The sequence below is a fragment of the Clytia hemisphaerica genome, unplaced genomic scaffold (genome assembly GCF_902728285.1).
Source record: "Clytia hemisphaerica strain Z4C2 unplaced genomic scaffold, Clytia hemisphaerica genome assembly, whole genome shotgun sequence".
Lineage (NCBI taxonomy): Eukaryota > Metazoa > Cnidaria > Hydrozoa > Leptothecata > Clytiidae > Clytia > Clytia hemisphaerica.
In genome coordinates this window covers 440,998-455,923 of record NW_027104571.1, presented here as the reverse complement: position 1 = coordinate 455,923, position 14,926 = coordinate 440,998, and the positions used below count along the sequence as shown (strand labels likewise).

The 14,926-nt window shown below is 34.9% G+C and overlaps 3 protein-coding genes across 3 annotated transcripts; all 3 read left to right on the top strand.

The window, feature by feature from the left end:
* Positions 1–161: 161 nt before the first annotated feature.
* On the top strand, positions 162–4,134 carry LOC136823430 (transcription initiation factor TFIID subunit 2-like; the record flags this gene model as incomplete). Its single annotated transcript, XM_067079611.1, has 10 exons — positions 162–244; positions 393–432; positions 581–657; positions 1,446–1,585; positions 1,704–1,773; positions 1,925–2,035; positions 2,473–2,572; positions 2,744–2,818; positions 3,019–3,183; positions 3,884–4,134. Coding segments are annotated over 10 exons (1,020 nt in total), but the record flags the coding sequence as incomplete, so codon positions are not given.
* A 769-nt stretch (positions 4,135–4,903) lies between these two features.
* LOC136823429 (uncharacterized) lies at positions 4,904–6,198 on the top strand. Its single transcript, XM_067079610.1, has 2 exons — positions 4,904–5,139; positions 5,492–6,198. Exon 2 carries the CDS (start codon positions 5,518–5,520, stop codon positions 6,196–6,198), a length of 681 nt encoding a protein of 226 aa, XP_066935711.1. The 5' UTR covers positions 4,904–5,139; positions 5,492–5,517.
* Positions 6,199–11,659: 5,461 nt separating this feature from the next.
* LOC136823448 (uncharacterized) lies at positions 11,660–13,175 on the top strand. Its single transcript, XM_067079638.1, has one exon. The coding sequence runs from the start codon at positions 12,052–12,054 to the stop codon at positions 12,994–12,996; it is 945 nt and encodes a 314-aa protein (XP_066935739.1). The 5' UTR covers positions 11,660–12,051; the 3' UTR covers positions 12,997–13,175.
* Positions 13,176–14,926: the final 1,751 nt, after the last annotated feature.

Genomic DNA, 14,926 nt, shown 5'->3' with positions numbered 1-14,926 from the left:
GCTAAATGTATTTCTTAGATTATATATCATATGCCCTTGTCTGTAAATGGACCCGATATTTACGGATATTTCCAACTTCATTGCCGTTATACGTGAGAGACACTCTGAGACAGAGTATATATGCCCAGACTGATGACTTTGTGAAAGTTATTTCTTTCAAGTTTTCAGACGGTGGATACTTATCAGCTCTGATCGAAGCGTTGGGAAACACGATTGGCCCTGCTGACAACAGAATTACTGAAACGTGAGTTCTTTTCATTTCAAACCTTCCAATTTACGCACACAAATTTTACTCGAAGTTAGCAAATTTTAACAAAGCTTCCATCAGTAGAGAAAGCCAATGATAAAGTTTTTTTTCTCAAATAAATCAAGCCTTATTTTTTATTTTCCAGGACTGTAAAAAGCTCGTTACCTCTAAACGAAGAAGCAAGGGTAAATTTTTACTATCTTATTCCCAAATTTATAGAAGTGTATTTTTCTTTGAAACAATGTTTACAATCAATTCTTGTTTGAATGATGATCATGTCCAATGTTTATTTTCTTTTCAATAAAGTGAATTTTTTCCACTTTCCACTTTCAGGCTGTGTTATCAGAAGTGAATCGTCGTTTGAATATGGAAAAGATTTTATCATCCTTCAAATATTCCGTCACTTGCAGGTTAATCAACATTTTATAATTTACCAAAGAAATAAGCCTTTTCCTCATAAATTATTTTGAGTGCAACCACTGCCTCGTTTTGAAATCATTGCCAAGGTGATTAAATCTCTCGAGTCTCCAGTGCTGCTTTTATAAATAGAATAATTTTCTAATGAACTCCTCTGGAAATCAATTACCATACATAGCAATATTTTGAAAACGAGGTAAGCGTTGCTCGTGACGTAATTTATGAAAAGGTCTATCTACTGGGGAAGTGTTTTTAATTCCAAATAGCTGTGGTTGAAAGTGTATTGGTTAGTCCGTGTACGACTTGCAGTCAGTCAGCAGAGGCGACCTGAAGCTCTTCTTTCGAAGAGGGCCACTCTTTCTCCCTGGATTTCCCCACTTACCCTTGACAGCTTTTTAATTGCTGAGAATTAAGCAGAGAGACATCAAGTGCCATTTTGGAATATTTGATATGAACCGGCCAAGGATTTAACCTTTACACTACCTTTACGCAACGGGCCGCTAAAAAGCGTCATGAAATTGGTCATTTAGTTGCGAATCTGACTTGCGATTCAACAAAATGCTCTATACCATATTCGTAGAGTCAAGAATTTATCTCTTTTCTTTGCCGAATTGGTCATTTAAATGCATGAGCATTGTCTGAATGAATGCAGTGATGTGTCCAGTCTAGACCTCCCTTTCCCCGTTATGTGAGTTTCCCAGAATTTTCAAAAGAATCAGTCTTGCGAAATTCTGGTTTACTCGGGTATCTATCATTTCAAACTCTTTATTTACTCCATCAGTTGTTTGAAAGCGATCCGAAGGCTACAAGTGACCGGTCACATTCCTGCTGAATCGGCATTCTTCAGAAAATATAGTCAATATGGTTTATTTGAGGACATACGTTTAACAGCTCTTGAAATTCTGGTCGACTTTGTACATGGTGAGATATCGTTTTTCGCCGAGTTTGGCTTTATCATGAACTTGTTACGACTTTTATTGATTTCATTTTTTCTTTTTTGTCAGAAATGTTAGACTTGATAATGTTTCTCTTCATTTAGTTAACTCAAGTGAGAAAGATTTGGATTGGCTGTTGGATTTGGTAGAGAAAGATCCAGTGCCGAGGATAAGGTAATTAATTATAGATTAAATATTGTGACCGTGGAAAGGAAAACATATAAACTCAAAGCTTCACATTAAATTCGGAAACAGTAACCCTATGTAGGAGCTTTTTGTTCAAACATCCCCTTTATGCTGAAACATTTTTCCATTGTATTTTCAGACACCATATAGTGATGTGTTTAACAAAGAGTCCACCGTTCGAGAAGAAGAAGTCAGTGGATAGCGTCTTCAATAATTTGACATTGGTGGAACGCCTCTGGCAACTTATGAAGTACGTTTACTTTCTTCTGGTTGTCAATGAATTTTATAGAAACTCATTTCCCTTCACCTTACCAAACAAAAAAATTGTTTTAAGTGTTGTTTACATCTTAGAAAAATTTGTGTCAAGGCATAAATTACTGCTTTCTCAAAAGACAAAATACTATCAATAAAATAATTTTTTTGGCGAGATTAAATTTCGCGACCCAAAAAATCCCGAAACTTGGATTCGTTTCTGCGATTTACCGTTTTTAAATATTTCGCCTAGATTTGATTTCGCAAATCAACCTAGGATATTTAAAGCTAACAATCTAATCTTGAATTCAACTGTTGTATTCTTGTTATTCGTTGCTTCTGCATCGTTTCTTTCTTTTCGCGCACTAAATAATAGTTGGCTATAAAAATTTAACGATCCTAAAACCTTCCCATCTTTGTATTGTATTGTTATAGTTCCGATTGTACACTGGAATACCGCTTACGGTGCAGCATCATGGAGTTGTATAGCACGTTGTGGGGGCGGATCACCCCGCCCTGTGTTCCAAGCCACGGGGTAAGTCGCTGTTCTCTGTTGCACTTCGAGAGAGGGAAGGGTCGGGGAAGGGTCTCATATTTATCAATGGACTCATTATATATTTTCTATTTGATGACTTTGGTATTGCAATCACGTCTACACCCTTGGTTCGCTAAAACAATTTATGAATCGATAATTTATTTTTTTTAGTTTGGTGTTGTGATCGATTTAAAAGAGAAGAAGGCCTTGTCAAATATTACAGCACCAAAAGCACCCGCTTCTCCGGTAAGTTTATTTTTTCAATGCTGGTAAAAAGTTTTTCGGATAGTTTGTGAGTTTAGCCCTATAAAATTCACCTGGTGTGACTTTATAGCCGTATACTGTTAGAATTTATTGCTAACGCATTTGCTTTCTAAAAGTTTATATAGATTCTCAAACTATAGTAAAAGCTTTAACTTTCATTTTTCATCCACTTCTCTCTGCAGGAGATGGGAGCATCGGTAAGCGCTGGCGAAGAAGGAACACTTGCCAAGAAACGACGTCTCTCCGTCGAACATTTTGATGATCAGATGATGGACTCTTTCCCTGGTACACCAATGTCCATGTGTTCTGAAGGTTCTGCTACTAACAAAATCAAACTCAAAATCAAAGTAAGAACTTCCTTTATAAGCCACACAACACACCAGTAAATTTTGGTTGATCACAGCTGCTCTTTAATTTTACTCCAATGTCCAAATGAAGTTCTCTCCTAGTTTGTGCTCAACTTTTCAAACAAAAATCAAACTCAAAACAAATTTTAAGCTGCATCACTAAGCTACACACTGTAATCAACAAATTTTGGTTCAAGAGCATGAAATTTGTTTCTCGTTTTTTTATAAGAAACACGACTTTAAAAATTGCACTCTTGATTGTTTAATCACGTCGTAGATATCAAATAAATGATTTCCATTTTTTTTACTTTCGGTTAATGAATATGAATTATCATGGAGTAAGAATTATGTTTGGATGTATCTTGAAAAGTGGTATGGATGTTATTTTGGAAGCTAAGTTATGTCCGAGGAGGGGTATACTAGGTTAGTGTCGACGACGTTTGGTTTATCCGAGCTAGAAGTTTGAAAGCGACCTTAGAGAGACGGAAAAGACGAAATTTATTTTGAGGACTGATTTTAAATTTTGAGATTTTTGATGCTAGAGAAGACTTTGAGGGACTTCGAGATGTGAAAAAGGGACCCTTATGGTTCGCACATACCCGGCGCCCATTTTACCTAATAAATGACTCTCCTCCGGAACTGTGTTAGTGACAATTGCCAGAAAAGTGATTCTTTTAGCTTTCCTCTATTTTTTACGTAGTTGGCAGGTGAAGAGACGAGTCATGACAGTGGAAGCGATTTCTTACCGCCTGTCAAAACGAACGATCCGCTCGGTCTCTCTCTTCTCGATGATAACGAGTCCAACAGTTCCAAGAAAGTCAAAGAAGAAGAAGAAAAAGAAACACAAACACAAAGATAAAAACAAAGACCACGAAAAAAATTCTTCTAAAGGACTCGATCTTGCAAACACAAGTTTACCCGGTGTCAATCGAGAATTATCACTCGATGATAGACTAGCGTCCGCTAACAGTCCGCTTTCTCTTAGCTTATCGCGGACGGGAGAAGAGTCTAAGCCGGACAATGTTACTGAAATGATGGTGGACTCGGACGAATTGAGTGATATGTAAATTTGGTATCTCTTTTTTAATGTTTTTTATCATTTATTAACCTGTAAATATTATCATGGAGATGTTACTTTTCTCTTGAGAATGTGATGACACGAACAAAGATCCCGCATCATGATTTTTATCTAATGATTTACTTATAGATTTTCTTATATTTATTTCATAAATTTCGTCGCGAACATCACTTGCCTCGTTTTGAAATCATTGCCATGGTGATTAACCCAGCGAATTTTATAAAACTACTTTCTATTCATAAAAAAATCATTTAATGTCTCAAGGGACATAATCACCATGGTAATTTTTGAATACAAGGCAAGTGATATTCGTGACCTAATTTATGAAAAGGTCTATTCGTTTACACTTCTGCAATTTTTGTTACAATTTTACGACTCCGTTGAAAAGTGTAATACACGTGTTTTTGTAAAAAAAACTATATAAGAACTTCGGCTTCGATGGCCAAAATTAGAAGAGGTTAAGAACATTTTAAGGCTTGATTCTTAAAAAGTTAAGAACATCCAAAGGCTCCATAAAGTTTGGATGTTCTTTTAAGAAAAAACTTGTAAAGTGAAAAAAATAATTTTTGCTTATGGAAATGAACTTCAATCTTCAATCGGCTCATCCACAAGATAATTTGGCATTTCATGTATTGCGGTATACTTTTTTACTAATTAGCCACTAAACATAAGTAAACACATTTTGTTTGACTTTTTGGATCAGTTATACTGAATGTGAAGTGAAAGCATTCACAAATGATATTACAAGGTCAAATATTTCATCAAACAGTCGGAAGATGTTTAATGTTTACATTGGTGTTTGGTAGAGCTTCTATTAATTATTTTTTCGTTATTTAATTTCATTGGATATCAGGAGAGACTTGGATTCTACCTTTTCGGTAAGATAAGTATATTTTGCTCTTTGATTAAAAAATAAATTCCTCCATACCTTTCCCTCTGTATAAACCACCATTAATGTTATCAGCTTTCTCAACCACCATTAATGTTATCAACTTTCTCAACCACAGCCGAGATAACTGATATACACCTAAAGTTCTTCTTTTATAAGAACCAGCGAAAGTTTTGTTGAAGTCTAATTATTCTTATATTTCAGTACTTTGAGCAGTGATTATTCTAACTTTTCGGGCATTTTCGCGCTTCTAATGCTATACTCTTACCTCTAACCCCGTTTAATACTTTTTATTTTTTAATCCAAGATTCCACCTTCAATTGAATTTATTCTTGTTTTAGGGCACTCTGATGAGAGAAAGACAGGAATGTTACGAGGTATTCACCAAATCACCATCGCTGTTTTCATTGTCGGTGTTACTATAGTAACCATCTCTTGGCTCAATACAAAAGATGAAACAGCTCGTATTTTTCGCCCTATCGGTTTAAACGATTTCGAATCAAAACTTGCTTATGAATATCTCACGAAAGGTGTTCGCCCTGACCAACAGATGAATGCTAATAAAAAACCACGGGAAGCCGATCGGGCCGGATGGCCACGTTACCATGGATACGGCGACACGCGAAGCTGCAAAAACGACTGGACGCATAAAGGCCTGATTGATTTATTTGACTTGTGGGTTAAGATGGCTGACTTACTCGACGTGAATTATACGTTGACGCACGGGACGATGATCGGTGCTTTACGTGACGGTGACTTGGTACCGTACGACCAGGACGTCGACGTCATGATGAATATTGACGAAGTTCCGAAATTCGCGCAGATGATTGACGAACATTTCAGTGATAAAGACGAGAAAGTCCATTTGACCATTCATAAGGAGTATCGTAAACCGGTGAAAGAGAGAGGGATGTGGTCTTGCAATGGTGATCGGATTTATAAAACGCAGTGGTACAGAGACCAGTGTTCCACGCAAGAACCTCTCGGTAGACTGTTACGCGGTCCTGTACTTCATATTGATTTATTTAGTCGGCTACCGTATAATTAACGACACGACGTTTCATATACAAAGCGAGGATAAAATAACTGATTATAAAACGGAAGATATGTTGCCGTTTACTGATTGTCACTTTTTGGGGTATAAGACTTATTGTTTGAATAATCCTGCAGCTTTGTTATCCAAAGTTTATAATGATGATTTTATGACTCCAATTAAAAAGTGTGTGAATGGTAGCTGGGTCAAATGAATGGAACTATTGATCAAGATGACGGGCTAAAAACGTCGGAATAGTTGCCCTTGTACTCTAAGGGCCGAGTTACTTCTCGTATGGAAATCAACTCATTATAGTATTGTCTTTATTCTGATAGGATAGACAGCTGTGGTTGCGTTGTAATCCTATGTTCGTAAAAAGATAACGAAAATTGTTTGGCATTTTAAGCTAATATCATATTATATGCATTTTGGATTTAAGAACAATGTACAAAAAGAAGACAGCACTGTAATGACCGTAATATTTGTAAATTTGGACTTCCTCAAGACATGGAGACTAACTATCATGTTTCCATTATTTTTGGACCTACCCCGGTGGGGTGGAGGTCCTATAAATTAACCTGTGTTAGTCCGTTCGTCCGTTCGTTCGTCCGTTCGTTCGTCTGTTACCAACTTTTCTCAGGATTGAATCCTAAAAATCTTTTTATTTTTGGTACAAAGGTGCAAAATGGTAGTGGCCAAAATGTGACGGAGCCCGATTTTCGAAAAAAAAAAATTGGGGGCAAATTTGGGCCAAAAAACGGCTAAAAAACGGGTTTTTGGACTTTGTGAAAAATTGGATCATTAATTTTTTCCTGATTTTTTGCATGAAAGTAGGCTAACACCATTGGTAAAAGATGGCTCAAGCAGATTTTTGCAAAACCATTTTGTTGGCTCAAAAAACGCATATAAGAATCACTATTAATAAGCATACATCAATGTTCTTAGTTAAATTACTCAATTTTTTGATGAGATAGATGTCTTTTTTGCTCATGAGGGGCTTACTTTTGAAAAATATGTGTGTTTAGACATGAAATTTTGGTTGCTTGGCGTGTTTTTATAGAAAAACTGGCCAAATTCGATATTTTTCTATAAGCACATTAGCAATTACTTAGGTATTATCTTTTCTCGAGATTGGCTCTTTCATTCTTCATGATTTTTTGCACAAAGATGCATAACTATAAACCCTCGAATATGACGGAGCTCGATTTTTGGAGAAAAAAATTTTTTGGGTAAATTTCAGCTAAAAAAACTGGCTAAAAAAATGTTGCATTTTTTGGATCATTTATTTTGTAAGACAGAATATTTAAGGATGATGAATATGTTTTAAATTGAATATGTTTGTGTTTTCTTTTTTTATGAATGATTGTTTAATGGTCACGTCACGTAGATATCAATTATAAATGTGTTAAATACATAACCAGGTAGGTCCATAAAAGTATCACTTGTTATATAGGTGATGTTATTTTCCGGGTTATTTCGAAAGTAATCTCATTCTAAAAATGATGTTGTTCTTAAGAAATTTTTATTTGCTTATCTTTTTGTATCATCTCTAAAATTGTTGGATGTTTGTTCAACCCTCTTTTTTGTAATGGGTTCATCAGATGTTTGAAGAAAATCTTGTTGTGATGTAGTAAAGTTGTTTTGTATGAATGATGATAGAAGAGGGAAGATGGTTGAAATTTTGTAAAAGTAAGGTGTAATAAGGACAAAAAATCTGTCTCGTTCTCTTTCTTTTACACAATTTTTTACCGAATGAGTACAACACACAATTTTATTAATTTTATTGAAATTTCTTCTGTTCCAATAAAATTGGGCAGTCCAAATTAGAAACGTAGTAAAAAAAACAGTTACTTTCAAAAAAACAGTAAAAAAAATTGGCAGGTCAAATGCATAGTTTTAAAACAATCTTTGTAGTAACCATCAAAAAAATTTGACTATTTTGAGTTTTTTTAGAAATTTTCGCGATGGGCCTTTTTTTCAATGACTTATTTCGCGAATGGCCCCAAACCGCGAAATGAAAATTAAAAAAATTCTTATATTAAAGTTCTATTTGTTTGATTTTCTTTATTTTGCAAGAAGAGCGCTAATTTTTGCGATTTTGGATTGATCTTTAAGATCCTTCATTTTGATTTTCAAAGTTTATAATCCTGAAATAGTTACCCTAAAAAAAGATTTCCCTTTACAAGTGAATGAAGACTTTCTGGCATGAATTTAAACCCCCTTCAGTTCCGTCACTGACAAATGTGAAGAAATAACTATTGTCAGAGCAATACGCTTTTTTCATTACAAAATAAACTTTGGCATGAAAATAGAAAAAATAAAATATCTAAGAATATCAATCATGGAATTTGCACTAAAGCTAGAATCCAGTTTAAGAGCTTTTTCAATTATAAAGTTAAATTATCCCAGTTAGGCTCTCCTTTCAAACGCCATGTTATGCTTGACGTATTGATAAATGTTAACCTATATAAATTAGGATCCCAACCTCAGAATGTGCTGTAGACTATTTAGGATGATTTTTTGTTTGCTGATCATAGTTCACCATTCTTCGCGTGTAGTATAAGTGCTCGGCTGAATGCGCATCTGAATCTGCTGTTGTTTTCAAGAAAAAAAATGTAGCTCTTTAATGATAAAATTTATTGATTTGTCGTTAATAGGTTAATCCTTCCTCGTTGCTTTTTAGACATTAATAATGTCTTGATAACCACTTGCATTATCAAACTCATTGTGCAGGAAAGATCAACAATAAGAATTTAAACAAGGCACAAAAGGGGACTCGAAAATTATGGTGCCTCGAAATGCCTTCACAATATTCAGTGAAATCCCTTTTTAGAAATTGAGATAGTACATCAAAAATAATTCTGTGAAAATTTTCAAGCCAACACCTTCAAAATTTATCATTTAAACTGACAGGAAAGTTGTCATCTTGAATAAAGTTCTTAGAATGTTTAATTTTGGCGAAAAACTATCGTTTTCAAAAATACCCCGAAAAATGTCAAATCAGTTCAAGTGTTCTTGGTACATAAAAGATATCTAGAAAAAAAACTTTTTTCTGAAGAAAATAAGAGAAAATTTCAAAAGCTATATACCATAATAGGGGGGTTTCAGGGGGTACCGATTCCGCAATCCGGCAATTTTCCTCCAATTTCCGTCAAACCGTCTTAAATTGAACCAAAATTCGTCACCGAAAAATTCTTTAAATCAATTTTTTATCAAAAATTCCGCAAATTTTTGAATGCTTTTACCAATTCCGAATTCCACAAATTTTTTGCTAAATTCCGTTTTTTCCGCACTAAAAAATGACTAATTTCCGTATCCGTCAGAGAACCCAATGTCCGTAATTCCAGTAAATTTTCGCCAAACCGCCGCCATCCAAAAAAAATGCCGATCCCGCTCTCCGCCAACCAGGAACCCCCCCCCCCATAATAAAACTGACATCTTGATGTGTTCTTAAAAGCTCAGACAGAGGAAAGAGAAAAGTTTAAATATCTTAATCATATTTGACTGTCATTTAACCTTATTCATTTCAAACATCAGACAAAAAGAGACTTGATCGGTTTCAGAAGTGAAAAATGTGTCATTTTTGTGAGTCTTTACTAAACTCTTATTAATTTCGCTTAGCGAAAGTATTACGATAGCCTTTCTGCGGCGGCGGTCATCGGAAAAAAAAATTAGAAACGAAAGTGCTTGATTACGGTGGACGAACTCACTAAATTTAATTTACAAATTACACGCTCGTAAACCAGGACGAGTTTTCGCGGTTTCTTTGGATTACGTCATAGACTTTTGGGCTTAGCTCCACAGTTTTGATTTTTTCTTTATTTTCTTTATAAGCATATACTTTATAAGAATCAAATCAAATAACGCTCGATAGACGGTGATATACCTTTCGGTAATTAGTTTTTACAAGCTTTAACTTACGCATTGAGTTTAATTGTTAAATAATTGTTGACTCTGGTAAGAGGTATGAAGGCACTCTTATATTCACCGTAAAGCCACTGTGGTCTTTGGAGTGATCGGTGTTGCCAAGTACCTCTAATACTGATTTTTTAAATTTCTATTTGTTTTTTAATTTCATCCTGCGTGAGGAAAATAATAGTCTTTCCTCTCCCAAACCCAAAAAAAAGCACGTTTGAGTATGACCGATTTCTCGCGAGAAATTTTTTTAACTAATTTTCACCAATAGTTGCTGAGCATTTTTTCGCGAGTCAAGACATTATTGTTGAAGGTTTTCAACAAAGAAATTATGACAAATTTATACATTTAATAAGGAGAAGAAAAATCAAAATTCAACTAAAATACTTTCACCATATTTTTTAATGGCATTAATTTTAGTGTCCCCTTAAAAATTTTAAACATAATTTTTACGAAAAAGGCCTAAATTTAAGAAATTTCTCTCGCAAAAGTAATTTTGTATACAATCCCTACAAGTTTCTGAAAAAATAGAAAGCGAAGCGAAGCGAGTGTATTAAAAGGAGTAAGAAGTCGTTCGGAGACGCCGGGACGGCTAGTTTACTTATAAGAACAATCAATAACTCTTGATAGACGGTAATATACCTTTCGGTAATTAGCTCTTAAAAATAAACAAAGATGCGCAAAATATGAGATAGCATTTTTCTTATATAAGCATTTGCTTTATAAGAATCAATAATACCTTTGATAGACGGTGATATTCCCTTTGTTTATTTTCTAAATTAAACAACAGTTGTTCTTAAATGGTCTTTTTTTTAGCGATTTTAAGAGCGTTGTTCTTGTAAAATTGTTTCATCAAGGCTCGATGTAAAGAGATTCAAATGGCTTCAATCTCTCTTCTTGTTTTTCCTATTGTATTTAATTAGGGAAAGGCGAAATGTCGACTTTAAGTCGTCTTATTAAATTTGTGTTGATAGAAAGTTTTAAGCAATTTTTGTTGATAGTGAAAGTTTTGACTGATTTTGATCATGGTACATATGGGTCAATTGTTTTTGTATTTAATGTACGTAATTGCTAGATTTCGATTGTATCTGATGATGTATTTATTCTTTGTGGCTGTCAATGGTTGATTATTACAGACGGTTTAGATGTTTAGAATCAGAAGCAGCCGGCGGAAAGATTTTTTGGAAATATGTGTTCTTATCTTCTAGGAGACCAAATGTTATGACTTTCAATTTTTCTATACAAATGATGTGTTCTAAATTCCAGGGAACTTTTATTGCACTCTAAAGTAATCATTGCTTTATGGTTGGATGTGTTCTAAAATCTCAGAAAATATTTTTGCCGATATAATACGTGTAAGATGATAAGATGGTAAGATATGTATTCTAATGTGTTCTGAATTTTTTTAGGGCTTTAGGCAACACGTTAATTGTACCCCTGTCTCGTCAGAACACATGATTATTTCTAGTTGATTGATTTACGAAGTCCTAATCAGAACATATCCAAATTTCTAGCTGAAACATACTCTCAGAACCCCGGGGGGGGGGGTACTTCCAAAGTCCCGCTAAGGGTCGGAAAAATCAGAAAATCAAATTTCAGTCCCAGTCAGGGTCGGAAAAAAAGGAAAATTTCAACTTTTTACCCCCTGAAAGATCGAAATTTTGTCAAAATTGGTCAAATTAGTCCCGCTAAGGGTCGAAAAATTCCCAAAATTTTCCTTTGTTTTCTCCTTTTTAGTCCCAGTAAGGGTCCAAAGTTCGAAAGTCGGGCGGCACCCCCCCCGTCAGCTCGCAACCCTAGTCCCCCCCCCCCCGGGCTCAGAACACATCGGAAAAAAAGGTCACCTCGCCGGCCCCTCGCCGGCTGCTTTCGTAGAATATGTATCAACTAATTTGATCGATCAAAGGTTTTCATTTTCTCTCATACACTAGATAATGTAACAGAATCATTTGGATGAAATTTTGGAAGCGAGGTGGTCGTAGAAAAATGAGGAAACCCTACCAATTTCTTTTGCTTCTTTCTACAGCAATCATCATTTTTCTGTTCGGTGGAAATGTTTTCTTACGTGTGCGAAGACACGTGACTGGTCCACCACGTGAGCATGTTGCCAAGGTGATGTCAAACAAAGAAGAATTTCCCGCCAGATTTACTAATTTCAAAACGAAACTTCAATATGCATATATGCATCAGACTTATTACAATTTAACTGATTCAACGAAACTGAAAAATAAACATACGAAGAAAGTCTCTTCCAGGAAAATCAGTTACAGTGGGTACGGCGACACGACAAGTTGCAAAAGACATAAAAACCATCCAAAACTAAAAGAGCTATTCGCACTTTGGATACGCATGGCGAATTTATTTAACGTAAGTTACGCATTAACACACGGTACGTTACTAGGGGCGTTACGTGATGAAAATCTCATTCCTTATGACCACGACATGGATATCATGATCGATCATGCGGAGATTCCAAAATTCTCACAAATGATCGATACTTCTTTTAATGAACATGATTATAAATTCCACTTAACAATCCAAAGAGAATACCAACGCTCCAATTACAAACGAAACCGATACTCATGTGAAGGCTATTTAATGTATCCCTGGTACCGAGACGTTTGCTCTTACATTGAACCCGTGGGTCGGCTTGTCTACGGTCCACATTTGTATCTGGATTTAGTTGGATATAAAATTATTGGAAAATCATTATTCAATTTTCAGACTGAAGATAAAATACATGAATTTGATGTCAAAGATATGTTACCCTACACTGAATGTAATTTCTTAGGGTTTCGGACGTTTTGTCCGAGAAATAGTACGGTTTTAATGACCAAAGTTTATGGTTCCAATTATATGGATTCGATAAAAAAGTGTCGAAATGGTGACTGGAAGTAGAGTGTTTTATTGATTGATGATTTTTCTTGGTGATGGATATATGCATTAGGTAGTTTACTAGATGTTTTATATTTTACTAGATGTTTTATATTTCAAATTTTTGATGAAAAACTCTCTGTACTGTATTGTATTGAGAGAGAAATAATTCTTAAAACAATACCTCTGCCTCTAATTTAAAATTCTAAAAGAATTAGTATTCATCTTAGGGTGATCACAGCCTTGCTTTAATGCATGATAAACATTTCAATCGAACATTTATAGGTGTATTTTTGTAATTATAGAGGACCTTCTGAAAAGGGTTACTGGTTTTTGGATTTTCAGGGTTCATATTCTGGGTAATTTTTTTCGTAAATTTTGCAAACATATTGTTGAAAAAATGAGTCTCACTAGTATTAGCTTCTGTCGAATTAAGACAAAAAAGCGCTAAATGTTATAAAACTCGTGAAACTATGACAACAAGCTTCTTTCCCAGAAAAACATCAAGTACACAAAACTCCCGGTTCACACTGTTGGAAACAGCCCATCCTATCACCGTATCTTCTATCGCAATCGCGAAAAACTACATCGCATAGTGCGATCGGGGTGCGATAGCTCTATCATACTGGAGGAAATCACCCTTTTCGCGATTGCGATAGAAAATACGGTGATAGGATGGGCTACCAGTATGATATCTCTCAAAATTTGAAGCTCAAAGAGACATAAAAGCACGTGTGGAACATGTGTACAAATTTGAAGACACAAATCTAACGAAAGCTTTTTCTCAAAAATGAATGGAGGAATTTGCGCGGCATTATGATAGAGTTAAGAAAATCGTCGATATCGCAGGTGTTTCCACTGCTATCGCACGGCCCTATCGCGCAGTAGTGCAACTGCTGTTGACACTTAAATCATTACAGTTCCTAGAAGTTCCTTTGGGAAAATATTTGAAAGTCTATATTCAACAATTCAAAAGAAAAAGAACTCCTGTCCTATTCAAAATCTAAAAAGCCAAACTAGAATTGTCGAAAACGTGTTATATTATCACTCCAATTCAAAAAGGTTAAAGTTAAAAATTCCCCTTCGAACAAAAACTTTCTTAACAATTTTGTTTGTGACCTGAGTTAATAACGCCGACTACTGTATTTTTTTATTAGAACCCAGTTTATAAGAACATTTCAGGCTGAAATTCGTCAAAAAATCAAGAACATCGTAAGAACATGCCCAACCTCAGTTTGGAAAGAAATGACAAGAAACTATACAATTTTTTTCCTCTTTTCAAGCAGTTTTAACCGAACTTGGATTTTCTCAAATCGAGAGTCAAATATTGTCCAAATTTTACCAATCTTAAGCGCTCTTTATTTTGTATGAAAACGTGTAGAGAAAACAAACAAAGATCAGAATCATTACCCTGAGTATCAGAGGGTGAATTTTCAAAGAACATATCAACCTCTGACGACCAAGCATTGAATTATGGTAATTTTACTTCAATTTTATCGCGCACGTGTCAATCTATTCACTGTAGAAAGAATATCAAAAATGAAGAGCAAATATTACCATATTAATGTCTAGCAGACTGTATCAGTATGCAGTTTACTATTTACGAATTCCCTAGAAACCTAGAAAGTGTAATTGAAATGTGTTTCTTTCAAAAGAAATCTTTTATATGATTCCCAAATGTATAACAGTAATTACTAAACCATTAATTATGGCAATGTCACTTCAATTTAATATTGAGATATTAGACAGATCTCTATGTTATCATTTTCTATCGCTGACTCGTTTGGGTATTGGACGCTACCCCTCCTGAATTCACAAAATTTTGGTAAAACAGCCTTTTTAGTGGAAAAGAGTAGAAAAAGTGCCCTTTTTGACCACTAACAGATGCTACCCTGCCTTTCTAAAATATTGACTGTAGCGTTGATGACATTTTTGAGTTGTATTTTTAATGACG

What these genes read in the sequence shown, in the direction of transcription:
- LOC136823429 (XM_067079610.1), top strand. Translation starts at nt 5,518, where the DNA reads ATGTTACGAGGTATTCACCAAATCACCATCGCTGTTTTCATTGTCGGT.
- LOC136823448 (XM_067079638.1), top strand. Translation starts at nt 12,052, where the DNA reads ATGAAATTTTGGAAGCGAGGTGGTCGTAGAAAAATGAGGAAACCCTAC.